Source organism: Anabas testudineus, chromosome 5, assembly GCF_900324465.2.
Source record: "Anabas testudineus chromosome 5, fAnaTes1.2, whole genome shotgun sequence".
Classification (NCBI taxonomy): domain Eukaryota; kingdom Metazoa; phylum Chordata; class Actinopteri; order Anabantiformes; family Anabantidae; genus Anabas; species Anabas testudineus.
This window is the reverse complement of record NC_046614.1, coordinates 25,618,882-25,638,974: the sequence shown is the minus strand read 5'-3', so window position 1 is coordinate 25,638,974 and position 20,093 is coordinate 25,618,882. Positions and strand designations below refer to the sequence as shown.

The window sequence follows — 20,093 nt, the reverse complement described above, 5'->3', positions numbered from 1 at the left end:
GGATAAAAGCTTTTAGCAGCAGGGAAACCGCACACTGGCCGTCATGATTAAAAACAAAGTTTTGTCCAGAGGTGATGCACGGCAAGGGCGAGGTAGCAGCAACAAAGGGTCTTTTTAGTTGGTTAAAAGCTACCTGGGAGGCCTTGTGTTGTTGCAGCCAGGGAATTCCTGCAGTGATTTCACTTTCTCCAACGGGCATCTGCTACAGGGCAAAATGGAGTCACAGCGGGGGGCTCTCTCTCTCCCTCTTTTCCTTTCTCTCAAACCAAAGTCCTCAAGAAAAATCATTTGTGTTGTTGTGTGGTTGTGACACACAACCTTGCGCAGGAGGGGATCCTCTCCTCCATGAAAGAGCGGGTTGAATAACAAACCCCTGCGTTCAATCCTTCACACTGACAATGGAAACGCACACACACCTACACACACACACTCAGTTTGACCCCCTCACAATAGACAAGGCATGCATTCATTAGCAGTTCCAAGAAAGCTTTGACTGATTCGCTATTGTTGGTTAATCCAAGGTCCCACCGTATATCACCTTCACTCCCCCTCCTCCATCTATCCATCCCACTTTCTCTCTTTTCCCTCTCTGACTCGTTCATCCTTCGTTCTGAAGTCACTGAATGAGCGTTTTAAAATAAGTAAATACATAAATGAAGAGTGAGAGGAGAGACCCAGAATTGTTGTACGAACTAATCAGATTACTCCACAGCATTGATAATATTATCCCCCTTCCACCCCCCCTTGATGATGGATTTCTATCCACAATGAGATTTGTGTGGCACAAATCAGTTTAAGGGGTTGAACTTATCAAGGAGATTGACTTTTGATTCAGTGTGAGGCGGTTTAAGTTGAGGTGTTCGGGTTGTGACGAGACTGAATATCGAGTCGTTAGAAGCTGGATGTTTCCCCGGCTCTGAAAACAGCTCCACTAACCGTGCCTTCTGTCTTTCTCCCTCTTGTCTGTCTCCCCACAGATCTCAAAGGTGGTTTGCACAATGGGACTCCTAAACCTCTGAAGGGTGAGCACAAAAGACCGAAGGGGAAGTGGAAGAATAAAGCCGAGGGAGGGGGAAAAGAGGACAAAAGAGGAGGAGGAGCTGGAACAGAAGAAGAAGGGAATATTCTTTCCCGGCTCCAGATCGAAGAGTGGGTGGAGAAGGAGAGAGGGAGATTTGAAAGGGGGATTTGCTCAGTTTGCCGGGGGTGCATGCTCCACCCTAAGGCCCCCCTCCCACTTGGACATTGTCCTTTTTATTTAATTTTCTGCACCATCGTTAGGCGATAAAAGTCAAAGAATGCACAATAAAGTAAGTTTGGGATGCCTCGCAGTAAGCAGGGGCCTCGATGTGAGACTATCCAGGACTAGAGCTTTGCTGCTGGGCTTGCTGCTCACCATGGTGGGCTGGCTCCCTCCACGGGCCTGTGCAGATGTGGAGATCGACGTGTTGGGCGAGATGATGTTAATGGAAGCAGGAGAAAGTGAGAGGGCCGGAAGAAGAAGTGAACTGGAGGCATCCATGCACTCCTCGCTCCTTCAGGACTTCCAGGAAGCGGCGGAAGGTATCCAGGCGATGGAGGCCGTCAGAGTAGAGACGCCAGCGACTCAGCAGAACACAGCAGCGCCCACTGCCTTCCCAGACTCCTCAGCGGTGGTGGGACGGATCTTCCAGATGAAGGTGCCAAACAAGATGGAGGATGTTTACCTGGGTGATATTGTCAAGGTGAGTCCAAGTATCAGTCTGATTGTTTATTTCATCATCCACAGTTTCATCTTCAACCGTTGTGTTTTTAATAACATGAGCGTCACTGGGTAAAATTCATAATGTGTCGACCAAAACCAACCAAATTATTTGCTTTTCCAAAGCTCGTTACACTAAATAAGAAAATATCCATGTTTGATGAGCCAGCTTAGGCACATGTCTACTGAAATTTATGGAGTGACATCATTTATGTTTGGGCTCAGACCACAAAGAGGTCCAGGCCAACTGCAGAAGCCCAAACAGACATTAGGGGATTAGGGATAGTGGAGCACAAAAACTGAGAATATGAATCACAGAAAACCATTTGAGATCCTATTGTATATGACTGGGTTTTATTTCTGCATATGAGGCCTTTATGCAGTCCTCATAATGTGTAGTCATGCAGAAAGATGTATTATGAACTCCATCACATATGACACATTTATAAACGGTCACAAACATAACCACATTCACAGACAGATTACAGACTGAGAGGGCAGGGGGGTGATGGGGTCCGGGTACAGTTGCCTCAGCCTGAATGAGTGGGTTGACTCTAGATGAACTCCAAGAACAAGCAGAAAGGAGCCATTCCCCTAAAAAATATGTCCGTGAAACTGTTCCAGCGTGTGCCATTGCTCAAAACCTGCCCCGAGGCAGCGGATATCTGAAGCCATTCGGAGCATTATGCCCTTTTTTTAATTGCAGTGCATTTTCTACGATGGCCAATTCTCAGTAATATATGAAACCTCATATCTGAACTGGGGGCTTCAGAGGAATTGTGCCCCTCTCTCTCCTTCTTTCACTTCCCTTTTTCCTCTTTCACCTCCTCTGTCTCTGTCTGAATCCATTTACTCCATCCATTCTGACTTTACCTCTAGCTACAGCTCATCCTCCTCCATCTCCTCCACCCCTACCTAATTCTTCCTGACACACTTTTTAATGTTTATTTTCTGTAGGTTCACACTTATTATCACATATTATCTTTCATCCTCCTCTCATGTGCAGGCTGAACCTTTAATGTACCCACATTCTCTCACCCTTTATCTCTATCGCCACATTCCAGTCATTCATATCCTGCCGTTTACGTCCTCTCCTCCTCCCCTGACTCCATCCCTTTTTTTGCTTTAAAGTCCTATCTCTCCCTCCCCGTCAGATCACATCAGATCATATCAATCATGTTCCCCAGCGAAGAGCAGCATGAAAATACACTCATCTTTTAAAGAGCTCTAATAAAACCCCAGCTCATTTACACACATTCAGACTAGACGGAAAGAGTCTTTCTGCTCATGAGGCAGCTTCTGTCACAAAAACGTCAAATGTGCATTTGTGAAGAGGAACTGATGGGAAAAGATTCAAAGTTAGTTGTGTCCTACTTTGCAGCAGCAGTTATTTGGTCCGTTTCCAAATGGTAGATGTCATTTTTCTGGTAGGAACTGCTCTTCAATTTTTCATTCACCCTAATGTTTTTGTACAGTTTACAGATGACTGAACAAGGCTATTTGCAGAATTTTAGCTGATTGGAGCCGACTTGATTTGGTTTGTTGGCACAGTGTGTGGTTTGTTGGGGAATTTAAAGAGAGATGATAAATTGAGCCAAAACATTACGATCACTCTCAGATGAAATGAATAACGTCGATTATGTTGTAAAGTTTCACATCGAGGTCTTATAGATTGATTAGACAGAGAACAGTTGGCTTTTGTAGTCAGCATGTTGGGATCAGTCGCCGGCTTGTCTGAGATGTGTAGGGACTAGTTTTTATCATGGAAACAGTATTTTGTGAGTCTGTTGTTTGGCACTGCTCCGTGTCTGTAGTACTCTTTTCTTCTCCACTTTCTAATCCACCATGTTCTCTCCTCACACCTCCTTTCCTCTCTTTTCTCCCCTTGTTATCACATCTCATCACCTCTCCTCTCGTCTTGGTTCTACTCAGTTACTTCCTTCCTTTCCTCCTGATGTCTTCGCCTGTTTCTCCTCATGCTCCTTGCTGCCTCCTCTTCTTTTGTCCCCTTTCTCCATGTGTCCTGCAGATAACACTGTTCTTCCAAGCCAAGCTACAAGTTGTTTGGCCTCACATTAGAGCCAACAGGAGTTGACACCATGGGCAAAGAAGCCCCAAAGATGGAGTAGAGGACAGGCTGGAGGTGGTCTGGAGAGAGATGAAGGGTGGTACAGACAGAACGAGATCATGACCTTAAAAGCTGCAGAACCAGCTTTGGTTAAATCGACTTCTCTGTAAATTGAAGGTCATAGATTAGATCTGGACTTACATAGTCCTGTTGAAGTTCAGTGTCCTTGTGAAAGACTCAAAACCTCCTTCCTCCTTTGCTCTTTGACTGTCAGCCCAATACCTACAACTTCAAGAGAGTTTGTTTACTTCCCCCTCGATTTCTAATTTCAGCGCCGCTTCCCCTTCCCCCTCCACTGCTGCTCTGTTCCCTATTAGAAATTTCAACACTTTCCCCCGTATCCGCCTTTCTTCCCCTTCTCTTTAGATGTGAGTCCCCCCTCAGGTATTACGAAGGTCGGTACTCAAGGTTGTGGAGCAAAAGGCCAAATCAATTTTTGTGCTTGGTGTTGCACTCATACTAATGGCCTTTTCTTATGAAAATCTGCCAGAGTTTGAGAGGTCTCTAGCTCCGTGACAGCTCGCCTGCCCATTCACCTTTTACTGAGCGGTCTGGGCCTCGTCAGTGAATACACCACCATTTATCCATTCATGCAGTGTAGAGCAGAGGATTCTCAGCCGGGTGGGCAGGACATCAATCTCAAAGGAGGAGGAGGGGGTTTCAAGAGGCCACGGGTCGAACCTGAAAGAGAGAAATGGAGCTTATACTCCTACGAACATATATTGTTTACAGACACTATCTGCAGTGTTGGGGTAGTGAACTGTCAAATTTAATAGATTACATGTTCATTAAAAGAAATGCATCATGTGTTCTTGCTAAGGCTTTTCCCATATTACTGTATAACACATTACCCTGAACCTCACTGATAACGTCCTCCACTGAGGTGTCATGTGACTTAGAGATGCACCAGTCGGATGCGCTGCATGTTTATTCCACTGATACTGACCACGGTTGAAATATCTGCAAATGTGATGGATCATAGCACTCTGCAGCGGCACGGTGACACCGGTGCGGTGAAAGGTGGGGCCTCGGTGGCTGCGGCTGGGACTGAAATACCCTGCAGTGGTTGTATCATCTACTGTTATTAATGGAAGTGGCTGTGAGAACGGAGTTTCTGGCCAACAGATGAGTACTCTCCATAGCCTCATTACCACAATTACCAACGTAATTAGCTGATTGGCTGATGGGCTGCCTGGCAGGCCAGCTCACCCCCTTTCCTTTCTTTTCCCCTCTCATTCCAGGAAATAACTGATGCTAGCTGAAAACTCTTTTGTACTTGGGGAAAAAGAGAATTCAGACTTGAGGAATGTGAATCAGTCTACAAGCATGTTGCATCTTCCTTTGAGTGCATTTGATTGTGTTTGCATTTAGATTAAAGAGCGTGATACTCACAGCTAACTGATTTGTAATTACTCCCTGTAGGGGGGGGTGTCTGGGAGTCTTTGCATGAAAAATCCTGGATAACAAATACATTTACTTGTTGAGATGTTGCTCACACAGTGTGTGCGAGTAGGATTGTGCGAGTGTGCGGTTGTCAGATCACATTGCCTGGCTGTTTGGGTCGCTCCCCTCTTGATGAATGGAGACGGTAGCTTGCTGTTGTAAAGAACCTTTTCCCCCGGGGGCATTTTGGTGGGAAAACTAACTTTCTCTTCTCCTCCCCGCTGCGTCCTTTCCTCTGCTCTCAATTCATTATCTTCTCCTCCTCCTCTGTGTTGCTGTCGTTCACGGTCTCCTCCTCTTCACTGTCTTCCTGCCATCTTGTTAAATTTCCAGAGTTCGTTGCCTGTGATTGAAGGAACCCCCTTTTTTCTTTTTATCACTGTCATTCTTCTTTTCTCTTCCAGATCACAAAGCTTTGTCTCTTTTCAGCTTCTGCACACTTTATTTTTCTTTCCTGCAACAGGAGCAACAATTATTTTTTCCTTTTTCTCTTCTCTGCACTTTTCTCCTTTATTACAAATTCCTTCCATATTTTCGTTTTCAGCGGGTCCAAAACCACAACCATCAGTGTTATTTCTTCAACTTTTTGCAGTTTATCTTGACAAATCTTTTCAAAAAAATGTCAGTTCTGATTTTCACGGTTCACCACAGTAGAAAAGCAGAAGACAACGATGACAATACTTTTATTATTATCTCTCTTCTCTGCTGCCCTGCACTAAAAGTGTCTTTTCACCCTGGTCGCTCCTGTAGCTCCATAGCTGATAGCTGGCAGGACAGCAGTGGAAAACTGGTATTAAGGGAGCAGGAGGGAGGAGGCAACCCAAAGATAAAAACACACACGCCAGAACATATGAGTCACCCGAGCTGTAAGCTGGCACGCCGCAATCAGTTTACTGGCACCAGATTGGTGGTGGCCATGTTGCTATGTAATTAAACACACAGTAGACGAGGCTTTTTGATTCACATGTTCTGAATTATGTGCTCCCACAAATTCATTCATAATTTGGTGTTTCTTAGTTTGAGCTGAGCGTTTTCTTCTGTCCGTGGTAGAAGACGAGTTCACTGTTAGTCACGCTGATGCCTTCATGTCAGTGTTGGATTTCAGGGCGTAATTTCCATTTGACCTTTAGCACAAATAATTACTGCCAAACAGCCACCGTTTGGTTCCCTAACGTCCCACAGAAAACGCTTCCAGAAAGACGGAGAACGTGGATACAGTCTGTTCACCAATGCAGAGAATGTCTCCTGATGTTATTATGGGGTGTCCTGTCGCCTAGCAACCACAGGTTTTGGACCAGCCTGTATCCTTCAGCAGACTTGGTTGTCAACCAAGGGTATAGTGAAGTTGCAGCACGGCCGGCTGCTTTCATTGGTTTTCCAGGCTTAGTGAGCCGAGCCGTATTTGGAGTGTGAGGGTTAGTAGCAGATTATATTTAGACACTGGACACTGTGATTAAAGATTGGCCTATTAAGGCAGTTCTGCACAGTGCGAGTTGTTGATCTTCACCCGGTGTTCCAAAAAACTGCACAGTGAAAGCAGCAAGTTAAAAGTAGGAGTGTTCCAGAGCTTGTTAATAAACATGAAAGGAAATTTAATATCTTTTTCACATGATGTACAAGAGTTCAAAATGAGATGACAGATGGTCATGTACATGCTAAAGGACCACAAGTACTGCACGTTGTCCCTCTTATCTTGTTTTTTAGTGACCAGCTTTTAGATTACTCTTCAGGAACCTCTGCCACTTTATAAACGATTCTCCTATATGTCTTCAATGTCTCTCATTGTCCCTGAGCAATGTGTTTAAGGTTTAATGGTTTGTGTCGGCACTATAGCTCGTTAGCCGGATAAAGATAGCTAATGTTTTATTCATACGGCATCTAAGGAGGAAAGAGGGATAATTGCTGACCTAGGGACAAGAGAGGGCCTGGCCGAGTTGTTCATCAGGAGGAGAAACGATTCTTTAAGGGTGATCTCAGTCTGTCAGGTCTCACTTACCCGTTTTCCACCATGCCGATTCAAGGTCTGGTTTGAAGCCAGTGCTTCATTTTGAAACGGTTCTTCAACTCAGGTAAAGTTTTGTTGTAAAATAAAATCAGAGCATCACTTATTAGATCTGTTTAACTGCAGTGTGATCCATGAAACCTAGTGAATGCTAATTAGCTAGCTAAAGACTAAAGCTAACGAAGGCTAATGTTGAGATCTGATGTTCAGTTTTAACAACAATCAAAACGTTTCAAATGTAAACAGTGTTCTTAGAGATGATGACGAACAGCACGTATGTGTTGGACCAGGACTGTTTTGAAGCCTGTGAAGGTGAATAGTGATGTATTGACGAGGCTTTATAGAAAATTAAACTGGTTCTTAACTGACTCTGAACCAGCGTGAGTTCAGTTTGTTTTAGTCTGTGTTGGTTGAAAAGAGGTAAATGATGAAGACAACTGGAGGGAAGTCTGACCAACACCTTGTTGCAGAGGTGTCAAATCCAGTGCTGATTACCTGGCTCAGGTGTGTTCAACCTATCAGAAGCTGTAAGTTCGGGGATAGATCACACCCCCCTATTGTATAGAAGAGCATGTCGAATTGTAGCTGAGCTCTTTTATTTGCCAGAGGAAAAGATGATGGGAACTTTGGATGTTGTGTGTAATTGTTGAATGTTTCCTCTGTTGCTGTGTCAGAGTAGATTTAACAGTGTGATGTGGCGTTCAGCTCCCTCTCTAGTCTACTCTTGACTATTTAGCATTATAAAGCGTCATACATTCAAATATATTCCACCGCTCATAGAGAACGACGCCATGTTTATTTCTGTCTGTGAAGTTGTCTCAGTCTATGCAGCAAATTCTGAGCATTTTCTACTTTCTACTTTTAAATAAACTAAATATCTGGTTTCTGGACCTTTAACCCCACAACTTCACTTCTGGACTTCAGGAAACTGACCTTGTTCGTCACTGACACCTCGAATAATCAGTTAATTGAGATGATGATCAGCGGTAGAGCTGAATGAATTAGGTGATTCATCTACTAACAGATAAATCATCAATGTGGAAGACGGTTTTCTAGTTTTATTTTCTTTACTGTGATGATGAAATATTGTTCTTGAATCTGATCTGGGTGCTTTTTCTAACCCTACTAGAGTGATCTGAGGATTAGTGGTTTTCTGTACAATAACAGATGAGGAGGCAGAATGAAAATCACAGACACTTCTTCAGTTAGAAATGTTGATTGCAAATAAACAGGACACAGCCTCAGTCACGTCAGAGTTTAGAGAATAAACTCTTCTGTTTGTCCTCTTTATTCAATAACACATGCACGGCTTCTAGAAACGTGCACTAGTCTTTATACTTCTACAAATACAAATAGTATTTGTGTGGGTAGCACTGCAAAGAAGAACCGACGCCTGTGCAGCTTCAGCCTCTTAGTACAGCTGAGATTCTCCTCAAGAGTAAATATGTAGTACAACATTTTCTGCTGGTGAGGATATTTGCTGTGTGTGTGTGTGTGTGTGCGTGCGCTGATGATGGTGAGTAATTCTGTTGGAGCTGCAGCATTAGTCAGAGCTGAAGCTGAGAGTCTGCAGAAAACAAGCCACACGCTGAGACAGAGATAACACACATATGCTCACACGCTCAGTTATTGTTCAGCACTTATACAAATATACATGTTGGTATATACAGTGAAGTACATGTGTGTGTTTTTGACACCAGCCCTCTATCCCTCCCTCTCTCTCTTACACACATCTGTCCCCTACGACTTTGTTTACACTGCTTTATTTTTCTTACTCCCAGTGTCCTGTGTAGTGCAGCAGGCACCGAGGTAGCGTGTTGGCAAAGAGAAGCTGTTTGTACGAACATCCTTCTAAACAAAATGCACGTTTGCACACATGCTCAGCCTCCTGTCATTTGCACTGACACATTATTCACTGTTTATATCGGTTTTCGCTCAGTGTCAGCAGCTGACCTGCCCTCACACACACATACACAGACACACACACACACAGACACAGCTGGAATCAAACAGCTCCTGTTAGCTCCTGAGTATCTGTTCATTGTAAACAGGATGAAGAGAAGAACAGAGACACAGAGACACAGAGAGACCTTGGAGAGGTGCTGCAGGCCTTAACAACTAGGTTTACCATTCTCAGGGTTTGGGTTGGACCTGGAGTTGTGATGGTTTAGGTCTGGGTAAGCAGCACAACTATAAGACACGACTCAGTGAGAATGCCTGCTCTGTTTTCACACAGATTTTATAGCTTATCTCCATCATTGCATTTTAATGACCATATAATCTGGGTGCTTTTGTGGTTACGAGTGTTTGTGCACGCACATGTGCACAACACATTGCTCTTGCTGCTGTATTAGGAGCGGTTTCCTTGTGCATACATCTGCAAAGTAGCCTCTTGTAGTGTTTTAATGACTATTTAGTCTGCAGCCTATAATGTCTTCTGTATGAATCAGATTCCTGTGGATCTCTTGATGCTGAACTGTTCTACAGTAGAGCCTATTAATAGAAAGTGTATTTTTCCTGGAACGTATTTTATCTCTGGGGATCTGCATTTCAATTCAACTTCATTACTAGAAGAGAACGCCTCCAAACTCATGTTTCACTGCTGGACTACTAAACTGGAAGCATGTAGAGTTCTGGACATGGACTGTGGGTTTAATGTTCAAGGCCCTTCAGTGAATAATTATGTTCTGCTTTACAATCTGTTTTTTATCAAAGTTTTTAATAAGAGAAGTGCTTTTTAAAGAATACAGTGAAAGGATTATTAACACAGATTAAACTTCACATCACTTCGAAAACAGTATTTTACTGTTTTCCAGTGTTTTTTAATAACACTGTGCATATCATTTGATAACTGTCCAGGTTTATTTCTGTAAATCTTTAGTTTGCAGTGCCCAAAGCAGCAACAACTTTAATTCAGCAACTTCAGCAATAATATGTCCTTCCACAAACAATTCACAAACCTTGTTGTGGCCAGTTTTCATCTGCTTTCAACCAAAGACAGACAAACAAACGTTAAGACAGGATTTAGGGGTTGTTGTGTTTTATTGCTGGAGGTAAGTGTAGCTGATGCTGCGAGTTCATTTTAATCTACCTAGTTTCCATTTTAAAACATGGTTGCTGACATTTCAGGCTGCTCGTGCATTTCTCATTCTTAGATTGCAGTGTGAATGTGGCTGCTGTGGTCATGAGCCACAGATGAATTTTTAACACTGTAAAATGGGCTTTAAGATGAATTTCCCCTCGTAAACATCCGCCTGCCTGTTAGCCACCCAACCCTCCCCCAGTCCCACCCTCTTTCTATAGTTATTCCATCCATCGCTCCTCCTCATCTCACACTGTTTTTCCACTGGAAACACTGGACGGTGCCAGTTATTCCCTCTCCGCCCTCTCTTTCCCGCCTCCCCTCCAGTCTCCTTCTCTCTCACTCCGCCCTCAGCTCCCCTAATCCTCCATCATTCTCTTTTCATCTTACCTCCCTCCACCCTGTCTCAATGTCCATGCATCCTCCCTTCTTCTGCCTCACCTCCCTGTTTTTTCTTTCTCCCCGTCCCTCAACACGCCGAGTTTCATTTCACCCCAAGTCATCATATTACAACCATGTGCCTAGAGTGCACCTCCTCTTCCTCCTCCTCCTCACTGCCTCCAGAATATGAGACTTATCTGTGGAGCTGTCAAATGGTTCCCCGCTAACAATGGCCTTCTTTTCCACGTTCTCATTGCCACAACAATGAGCTGCTTTCTTTCCCTGTAATATCTCTATGTTTAGGAGACTCTCTCTCTCATTCTTCTTTCTTGACCTCTTCGTCTTTCTGATCCCTGCTCCAGCCTCTCTGTCTCTGTCAGCGTCCCAGTCTTTATGATCTTTCACCTCCATCTCTTTCTTCCAGTCTACGGGTTTTCCTCTTGTAAAGAGCTCTGTGATTGCACGTCTCTTGGGATAATAAAAATGTGTGTGGTTGGTGCCTTGATAGAGACAACACTATCGGTATGTGCCATATAACCAGGTCACGGGTGAAGAACGGCGCTCTGTATTTTCCTGTTGTGACGTCCGTGCAGCCGTAACCAGTTCATCATAATGTTTATCCAGTCATGCTGTGACCATTTGGATTTCACGCTGTAGTAAAAATATAAACCTACCTCACTATAGATAATGGATAACTGCTGCTCTTATCAAAACCACAGTCACAGGAAACATTCCTTTTTTTATTTAATGACTTTTCGATTTTTTAAAATCATTGCCCACCCGTCTTCTAAACACTACTCAAATTGGAAACTTCAAATCAGTAATCTTAAGTACATTGTGTATTCTGCTCATGGTGAGTTGGACACTTCAAGCTCACCTCATTTCTGAGCCTTGCTTTGGTTCATGGTTGTTTTTTGCTGGTTGGGTCCTTTTGAAACAGAGATGACCTACACTCTGCTACCCCTGAATGCCTCACAATGCAGATGACCTACACTGACCTAAATTTAAAATATAGTTAATTTCTAATCCTTATCATTATAATTGTTGTTGTTATTACGCTGGTTAAAGTTTTACCATCATTACCATATTGTAATACTGTGTAAACATAATTTAATGTTGTAGCAGACAGGGTAGAGCTAATCTTACCGTTTTACATGTGAAATCTAAGCTGTAAACCGTGGTAAGTACAGTACTAACCTGAAACAGAACGAGCCCTGTGAGTGGAATACTTGAGTAAATGTACTGTAGTTACATTCTACCACTGATCTTATGACCTCTTATTGATTAAAAAATACAGTTTTCACTACTAAAGTTGAACTAATTAAGCCCGTTAATTACCCTGTCGATGTCTGTTCACATTGGATTTCAGTGTTAAATGTCTTCAGCTCTAGACAATCGGCTTTGACATTGGACTCTCCATCTCCAACATTAAGCGTCAGCACTGAGGCTGCTTTGTCTGAGCTGTAATGCTGCCTGTCTTCAAACTGCAGCTACTCTCAGCTACTGTAACTCTAAAGAAAAACAGCTGAGAAGGCAGAGGGAGTGAGGCCAGTGATGCAGAGAAAAATAAGGATGATGCCGGTGATATGCGATAATGTCTCCTAGTGTTTCATGCCTGTCGCTCATATAGACTTCAAATACATTTTCATTCGATTTTATTGCAGCACAGTACCCATCACTGTAGCTTATGATGCAGATAGTCACGGTGGGTTTATGGTTGATGTGCGTACGTGTCAGTGGATCTAAGGAGTCCAAACTTCGTTAATTAAAACAAAGTAAGAATCTCGTGAGTCTTTTACAGAAGTGGTTTGGTGACAGTTGAGCTTGGTCGTCTTTATATACATCAGTGAATCATTGTTTAAATCTTCCATAAGGTTTTTATCTCCTGGTGGTGGTTTGGTTTTTCATACAACCAATTTAACATTTGTTAGGTGAATAAGACACGTTGAAGCTGAAGTCCTTGAAAAGTCCTATAATACTGCTCAGTAAAACATCTCTGATTACTGGTTCTATATGTTTTGTCTTTGCCTTAAGCTTCTCAGTAAGTAGTTTGGTATCTATCTTCTCTGGAGCATGGTCCTCTGTGCTTCTCTAAATAAATCTTCCAACATGCAGGGTTTGCCCTGGCTTTTTCGAAGGACTTAGGCGGTAACCTGTCTGCCAGAGAATACGATAACCTTTAGGGCCAAACATCAAGCTCTCCTGTGCTGAAGCCTTGTGCCAGTAAAAGATATGAAATATTTTTCTTGACATTTTGGGGGATTTGATGTATTTTTCATGTTCTTTGAGGAAGGCAGGAAACTACAAGCTCTCTGTTGGGTGTATGCAGGATTTCAAAAGACACTTTTGTGTTTTTGCTTTAACTTACTGGGCCAGGAACATTGACTTAAGAGATTTTAGTCCATAGCTTTGGGCAGACTATAGAATTTGCAGTGGCAGTACAGCCACAGACTTTGTGTTTGTTCAGTTCAGGATAAGAAGTTGCTGAGAGACGGAGTCATTTCTTATTCCTTAGAGCCGTTCAAACACCTGCTGGTTTATGTTTTTACTGTGTTCTTCAGTTGCCCCAAATGTTGTAAAATGGTTCAGCTGCTTTTATTTATTGCAAGTTTTATATTTTCACCTTTTACCTGAAAATGAATTTTCTTCTTACCCATATTTATTAGGCAGCAGATAAGGAAGTGATCATCCTTGTACTTCCAGGATGCAATTTAGTAATTTATAGAGCAATTATGACAGTTATGAGATTAGTGCCTGGCAACTCACTTGTCCTTCATCATCTCTTTGAGATTTAATTTGCAATGCCATGTCAAGAGGCACTCGGCATGAAGTTTTGAGGCTTTGAAACACTATGTGACAAATTAAATCAAACATAGCTGAAGGAGCCTCAATTTGAAGACTCGCCATTTTGTTTCTTGATTTTAGTTGATGTCGGATGTGAACCCTTTCCGTGGTATTTTAGGTCTGTCACCAGCAGTTTGAGCTTATTTCTGTTGGAAAGAACAAAGAAAAGCTTGACATGTTTTAATCTATAATGATGTAGGTGATCTGAATTGTAAAAAAGAATATATGCAGTGATCATTTTTAAGATGGATTTTATTTATCTGGGCAAAGAGCATGACATCTTAAATGACCACCACAGGATTGATCTTTTATCAGATTTGTCAGTATTTTCAGCCGTGCCAGAAAATTTGGGTAAAAAAAAAAACAACTCTGAGAAAAAGGGAAGAGGCATGAGGAGGTGTGGATGCTGGTCCAGCGGGTTGGGTTTCATTTGCTGTCCATGAGGGGATCATTGTTAAAAGCTAAGCTCCTGGCAAGGTGCGTGGATGAGCGTGTGCACATTTCATTTAATGTAGGTGGCCACACGTCTACTGCATGTCTGAGACAAAACGCACATGCAGCTTTCTATGTGTAGCCCGTCTGTGGCCTTGTGTGCGTCTATGTCTGCATTTGTGAGTGTGTGTCTTTTCCCCCGGCGCTGCCTGTGCGCTGGTTAGACCATTAATGATGTGTCTAGGGAGCACTGCCTCTACATAATTTATCAACCAGGATTTATTAGCCGCAGAATTAACTTTTAGGAGCTGGGGGAGCACAGGATGCATTTGTTCTTGTTTTTGGATTTGTGTGTGCAGACGCATTGTCAGTCTGCTGTAATCTATTTCTCTCCGTGAGCCTCCTGCCACAGGGACGTCCCCAGCTGTATAATTAAGTTAGTTATTTTAATTTTAGTCAGGTTTAAATTACACTTCAGTGTGTCTGCATGTATGTTTGTGTACAAGGAACAGGAATTAGTGGAGGACAGTGTGATATTTAAAGCACAACCTACATCAGTAACAAATCAGTTAAATTAAGTCAAATGACAAAATGATAAATAACTGATATTTAAAAGAAGGTAAAGCCAGATGGTATCTGCATTTCACTGATTCGTACCACAACCAATAAAACCACCTAACATAGAATCTGGTAAACTGTTGTGTAGTGAACAAAGCTTCATACTTTTTTTTGTTTTCCCTCATCTACATTTCATCAATCTTTTTTTTTCTTTCTCTAACTCTCCACCGTCTTTAAATCAAAAAACTCTTAATATATATATTTGTTTTCTGCTTTGTTTCTTTCAGATTACTGAGATGGGTAAAGATTCCCTCCCTGCCTGGCTGCACTGGGATGCCAACAACAGAACCCTGCAGGGTCTACCTTTGGAGGAGGACAAAGGTGTCCATTACATCTCTGTATCCATCTCCAATCACACAAAATCCTCCTCTTCAGAGGTGTTTTCCATCGAGGTTCACCCTGAAGATCATTTGGATGCAGATGCAGCCCAGCTGGCATCCAACCAAGCTTCCATTGAAGATGAAGTCCAGCCATTCATGTGCGGCAACGAGGAACCAGTCACGGTGCTGACAGTGATCCTGGATGCCGATTTGACAAAGATGAGCTCTGAACAGAGGGTGAAGCTCCTTGATAAAATGAGAAGCTTTAGTGGTGTGGAGCTCCAGCACATGAAGATACTCCCTGTGGTCAACAATAGGCTGTTTGATATGTCTGCGTTCATGGCTGGTCCAGGGAATGCCAAAAAGGTGAGCGGATGTGTAAATGAGTGGAACTGGTGCATCATTCTGTGGGAAAATGAATATTTGCTTATCAGTGAATCATTTAGTGATTTAAATTAACAACTCTTTTTCTCTCTTCAGGTGGTGGAAAATGGTGCTCTCTTATCCTGGAAGCTTGGCTGCTCACTGGACCAGAGCACAGTCCCAAATATCAACAGTGTCCAAGATCCTGCAAAGGAAGGCACAATGTCAGCCAAGCTGGGCTACCCTGTAGTGGGATGGCACATTGCCAACAAGAAACCCCACATCCCCAAGCGGGTGAGGCGCCAGTTAAACAACACTCCAACACCTGTTTTGGCAGTGCTTCCTCCAACAACTGTAATGGAGCCTCCAGTGAGGATTATCCCAACACTTTCCTCTCCCTCAATAGCTGCACCAACAGAAAGCTCTGCTCCCCCAGTAAGAGGCCCTGTTCCCTTACCAATCAAGCCAACAAACAGAGTCCGTGACCCTATTGCCCACACTCCAACCTTGGGGCCCCCTCAACCAACAAGGGTAATGGAGACAACCAGCACTATTCCCATTCAGCCAACTATGACGAGACCTACCTATTTGGAAGCCACTGCCACACCACCTACACCTACCAGAAAACCCACCAAGAGACCTAAGAAGCCCAAAACCACACCAGTGCCCAGAGAGCCAAAGACCTCTACAGCAAAGCCATCCAGGCGCACCACACCATCCCCTGGTGTCATCCCAGATCCATACAATGAGAAACCTGTCCTGCGTAATCCTATCGACCAGGTCAACGCACTTGTGGGCACCTATTTTGAAGTTAAGATCCCATCTGACACATTCTTTGATAAAGAAGATGGAACAACAGACAAGCTGCGTCTCACCCTGAGACAGAACCACAATGAAGTGGTGGGAGAGGGCTCCTGGATCCAGTTCAACACCACTAGCCAACTTCTTTATGGCCTGCCTGATGTCCAACATGTGGGAAAACATGAGTACTTCATGCAGGCGACCGACAAAGGTGGCTTAAATGCAATTGATGCTTTTGAAGTCCGTGTGAACCGGTGGCCCATCAATGACAAGACCCCTGTTATTTTCACTGCTCGATTTGAAGGTGAGCCTCGTTCAATAACAAATGATATCCATAAGAAGATCCTTCTGGTCAAAAAGCTGGCATATGCACTGGGAGACCGCAACAGTAGTACAGTGAGTCTACGGAATATCAGCAAAGGGTCTATTGTGGTAGAGTGGACAAACACCAGCCTCCCACAGCACCCATGTCCAAAGGAGCAGCTCACAGTGATGAGCAGGACACTTGCCAACGCTGACGGAAGGCCCACACAAACCTTCAGGTACTCAATGGAGCCTGAGTTCAAACCACTGGATGTCATGGTCAAGGGAAGAGCAAGCTGCAGAACGTATTCTTTCATCCCACCAGGAGAGATCGATGTAGCAGAACCTCCAGCAGTCACTCCGGCTCTGGGAACAGGTCGGCAGAGCACGGATGATGTCTACCTCCACACGGTCATTCCTGCTGTGGTGGTCGCAGCCATCTTGTTAATAGCAGGTATCATTGCAATGATCTGCTACAGAAAGAAACGAAAGGGCAAGATGACGATCGAGGATCAGGCCACCTTCATCAAAAAAGGGGTGCCGATTATCTTTGCTGATGAACTTGATGACTCTAAGCCACCTCCATCTTCCAGTATGCCCCTGATTCTCCAGGAAGAGAAGCCCCCTCTTCCGCCCCCTGAATACCCGAACATGGCCACACCAGAAACCACTCCCCTCAACCAGGAGCTGCTGGGGGAGTACACAGCTCTGCGGGACGAGGACCCTAACGCACCTCCTTACCAGCCACCACCTCCCTTCACCACTCCCATGGAGGGCAAGGGCTCCCGTCCCAAGAACATGACTCCCTACAGATCTCCTCCACCCTACGTGCCACCCTAAGACTTGTTTAACCCTCCCCTCATAGGGTGGAGGGAGAGGATGCCTGAGGAACTCTAACGGTTTCCTTTCTGGTGTTTGTCTGTCTGGACATTTACAGGGAGAGATGACATGAGGTGCTAAAGTACAAAACAGCTACTGGGGACTTATTCGGGAGGGGAAGTATTGAGTCGGGTGGGGTTTTACTGTAGACGGATGGGATGATTGGTTGAAACAGCTAAGAGGGACTACTACTGTTTCAGTGGTGGCCCAGCTGCTACAGTGGCCTAAGACAAATTCTCGTCATATTGGCTTTCAGGGTCAACCTGTTGGTCAGAAGCGACAAATGGGAGACGTGCTCTCCCTTTTCAGCATTTCATTTTGTTCTCTGTTGATTTGGAAACTGGCTTTGATTTAGCTTTTTCATCTTTATCCCAAGAGTTTTGTTTTGATTCTGGACTAAATCGTTTGCCTAACACCTCTTTATTTTATTATATATATTTTTTGGTCTTGCTTTTAAACAATACGAGAAGACAGTGAACTGCCGTCAGACCACTGCAGGCAACAACTCATGTTTTTATGAAGGAGAGTGTGATTCTCTGAATTCAGAGAGAAGCTCATCACGAGGTTCTCCAATCACCCCTGCAGCCGACAAGAGAATGGAAGGCCGAGGTGCGAATGAGTGGGTGTGTTTCTTCAGATTCAATACGGTTTGCCTTTAACACTAGCTGTCTGTTTCTATTCTTATTCACAATGTCTAGTAAAGTTGACAATAACAAGGTAGCCTAAAAAGATTTAGAGAAGAAGAATTATTATTTTTTGTTTCATTGGTTTTAAAATTCACTGTATATCTGGAAGATGTTCTGATAAATTGTGTTCTATTTTTTTGGTGGTGGAAGAAATCAGGAAGAACAGAATTGCCTCACTAAAATAACCTGAAAGCTTTTTTTCCTCCTGTTTTGGTAAAAACCAATGACAGAAAATCTTACCGTTAACTACTGTTATTACAAAGAGAATTCAATTTCAGCTCATACAATTTGACCTTAATCTTATTTAGCCTTGTCACCAAATTAACAAAATTACAGTGAACACATAATGAAACTATTGTTATTTTATACACAACCCCATCACGTACCTAAACAGGAATAAGAGCCCACAGCTTATTTTGGTCCTGGAATAATTATTTTTTTATGCAGGAGGCAGTTCGTTGTGCCATGAGACCGTCCCAGACGGGATTGTACAGGTATTCACATTTTAGGGGTCACAGAGGAGATTTACAGTAATTAGCTCACTGGAAAACTGTCAACAAAAATCTAATTTTTTTTTTTTTTTTACGTTTTTGATACAGCCTCAAATTGTTAATTATTAAAATAAACCATGATTAATGAATAGTCTTCTGTGATTTGTAAAATCGTAGCCTAGAATTTTAATTATGATTCAATTATGTACTTTTTTTTGTCATGGGTCACATATTTCAAGTGTTATTTTACTGTGTGTGTTTGCATTTAAAATGTATCTCCCACTATACAAAGATGGAATGACCCACATTTTATGTAATCAGATTTTAATTTTATGTCCTTATGTTTGCTGATGAGTTTCAACTGAAAGTGACCCTTTGCAATAATAATGTAGTCCGCTCAGTGACTGGTTGATGCAGGCTCAAGCGAGTGACTCGTATTGTCAAGACATTGTTGGTTTTGCAGGATGCCAAGGCTCTTTTGCTTATCAAGTGTGCATTGTCATAATAAAACCAACTGGTACGATTAAAACAAACCACCCCTCTTCATTCATGTATCAGATTTAACTTGTCCTTGATGCTTCTGTTGGGAGTTTTCTGGGAATGGGAAATGTCTTATCCTGTCTTGCTCCCTGATCAAAACCTGAATGATGTTCATGAATGAGGTTTTTGGTCACTGTCACTTTTCTACTGCTCCCACTTAGCCTTGAATTGATAAATCAATCTGTCTGGAGTCCACAGGAGGTTTTACCTCCCTAGATGGCCTGCTGCCTGGCAACCATCTACAGTCTTTGGACTCATTGACACAGTTGTACTGCTGTCCTTTTTGTACTAAATTATTCTGCTATTGAATGACTAGTTGGACAATTCAGTTTGAAAGCTCTGCCCATTAAAAAGGCTACGCTGTGAAAACAGTCTCTCAGCTCCATCTGTCTTTCCGCACATTGCATACAGATAATTTGCATTGACTACTTGGAATATTGATTAGATGTAAACTATTTGCCAGCTCTATTGCACCTCTGTGATAATTCATGACAGAGTTTAATTTGGAAGCCGAGGAGGCGACCATGAATCCATCCCCACGACATTTCTAGCTGCTAAAATGAGCATAGTGATGACAAAGATTAATGGAGGATTGATCTTTGATTGAGAAACTTTGTGTGGTGGCTGACAGAAATTAGAGATAAAGACGTGTCTTCAGGCTTAGATTGTGTGTTTATAACTGAAAGAATCACCAGTACGATATTTAAATAAGATGAAGACTAACTAAGCATAAACATACAGTAACTTCAGGACTGACAAGCAAATTGTCATGTGTGCAGCATATCTGATGGAGGATTCTGGCAGATTGTAGATGTGCTGAGTTTGCATTTTACAGGGCCTAATCAGTCGCCTTCAAAGCACCAGACAAGCTCCATCTATCACAGGGAAGTTGCTAAAATGATTTGTAGCGTCATTTTGTCTGTATCCTGCAGGAACATCGTAACACAAAAAGTCAACTTTCCTCTGTAGAATTTAAGGTCAAACTAATAATTAAGCTTAAATCACGAGTTCATCATAAGCAAAGACAACAGCTGCTTGT

The 20,093-nt window shown here is 43.0% G+C and overlaps 1 protein-coding gene across 1 annotated transcript in view; it reads left to right on the top strand.

The window, feature by feature from the left end:
* The window catches only part of dag1 (dystroglycan 1), a 38,984-nt gene extending 19,924 nt beyond the window's left edge, over positions 1–19,060 (top strand). The window contains exons 2-4 of the mRNA XM_026348560.1: positions 978–1,724; positions 14,899–15,357; positions 15,472–19,060. Coding sequence (XP_026204345.1) covers positions 1,299–1,724; positions 14,899–15,357; positions 15,472–17,298 — 2,712 coding nt within the window. The 5' untranslated portion in view covers positions 978–1,298 and the 3' untranslated portion in view covers positions 17,299–19,060. The remainder of the gene's footprint in view (positions 1–977; positions 1,725–14,898; positions 15,358–15,471) is intronic.
* The last annotated feature ends 1,033 nt before the right edge of the window (positions 19,061–20,093 follow it).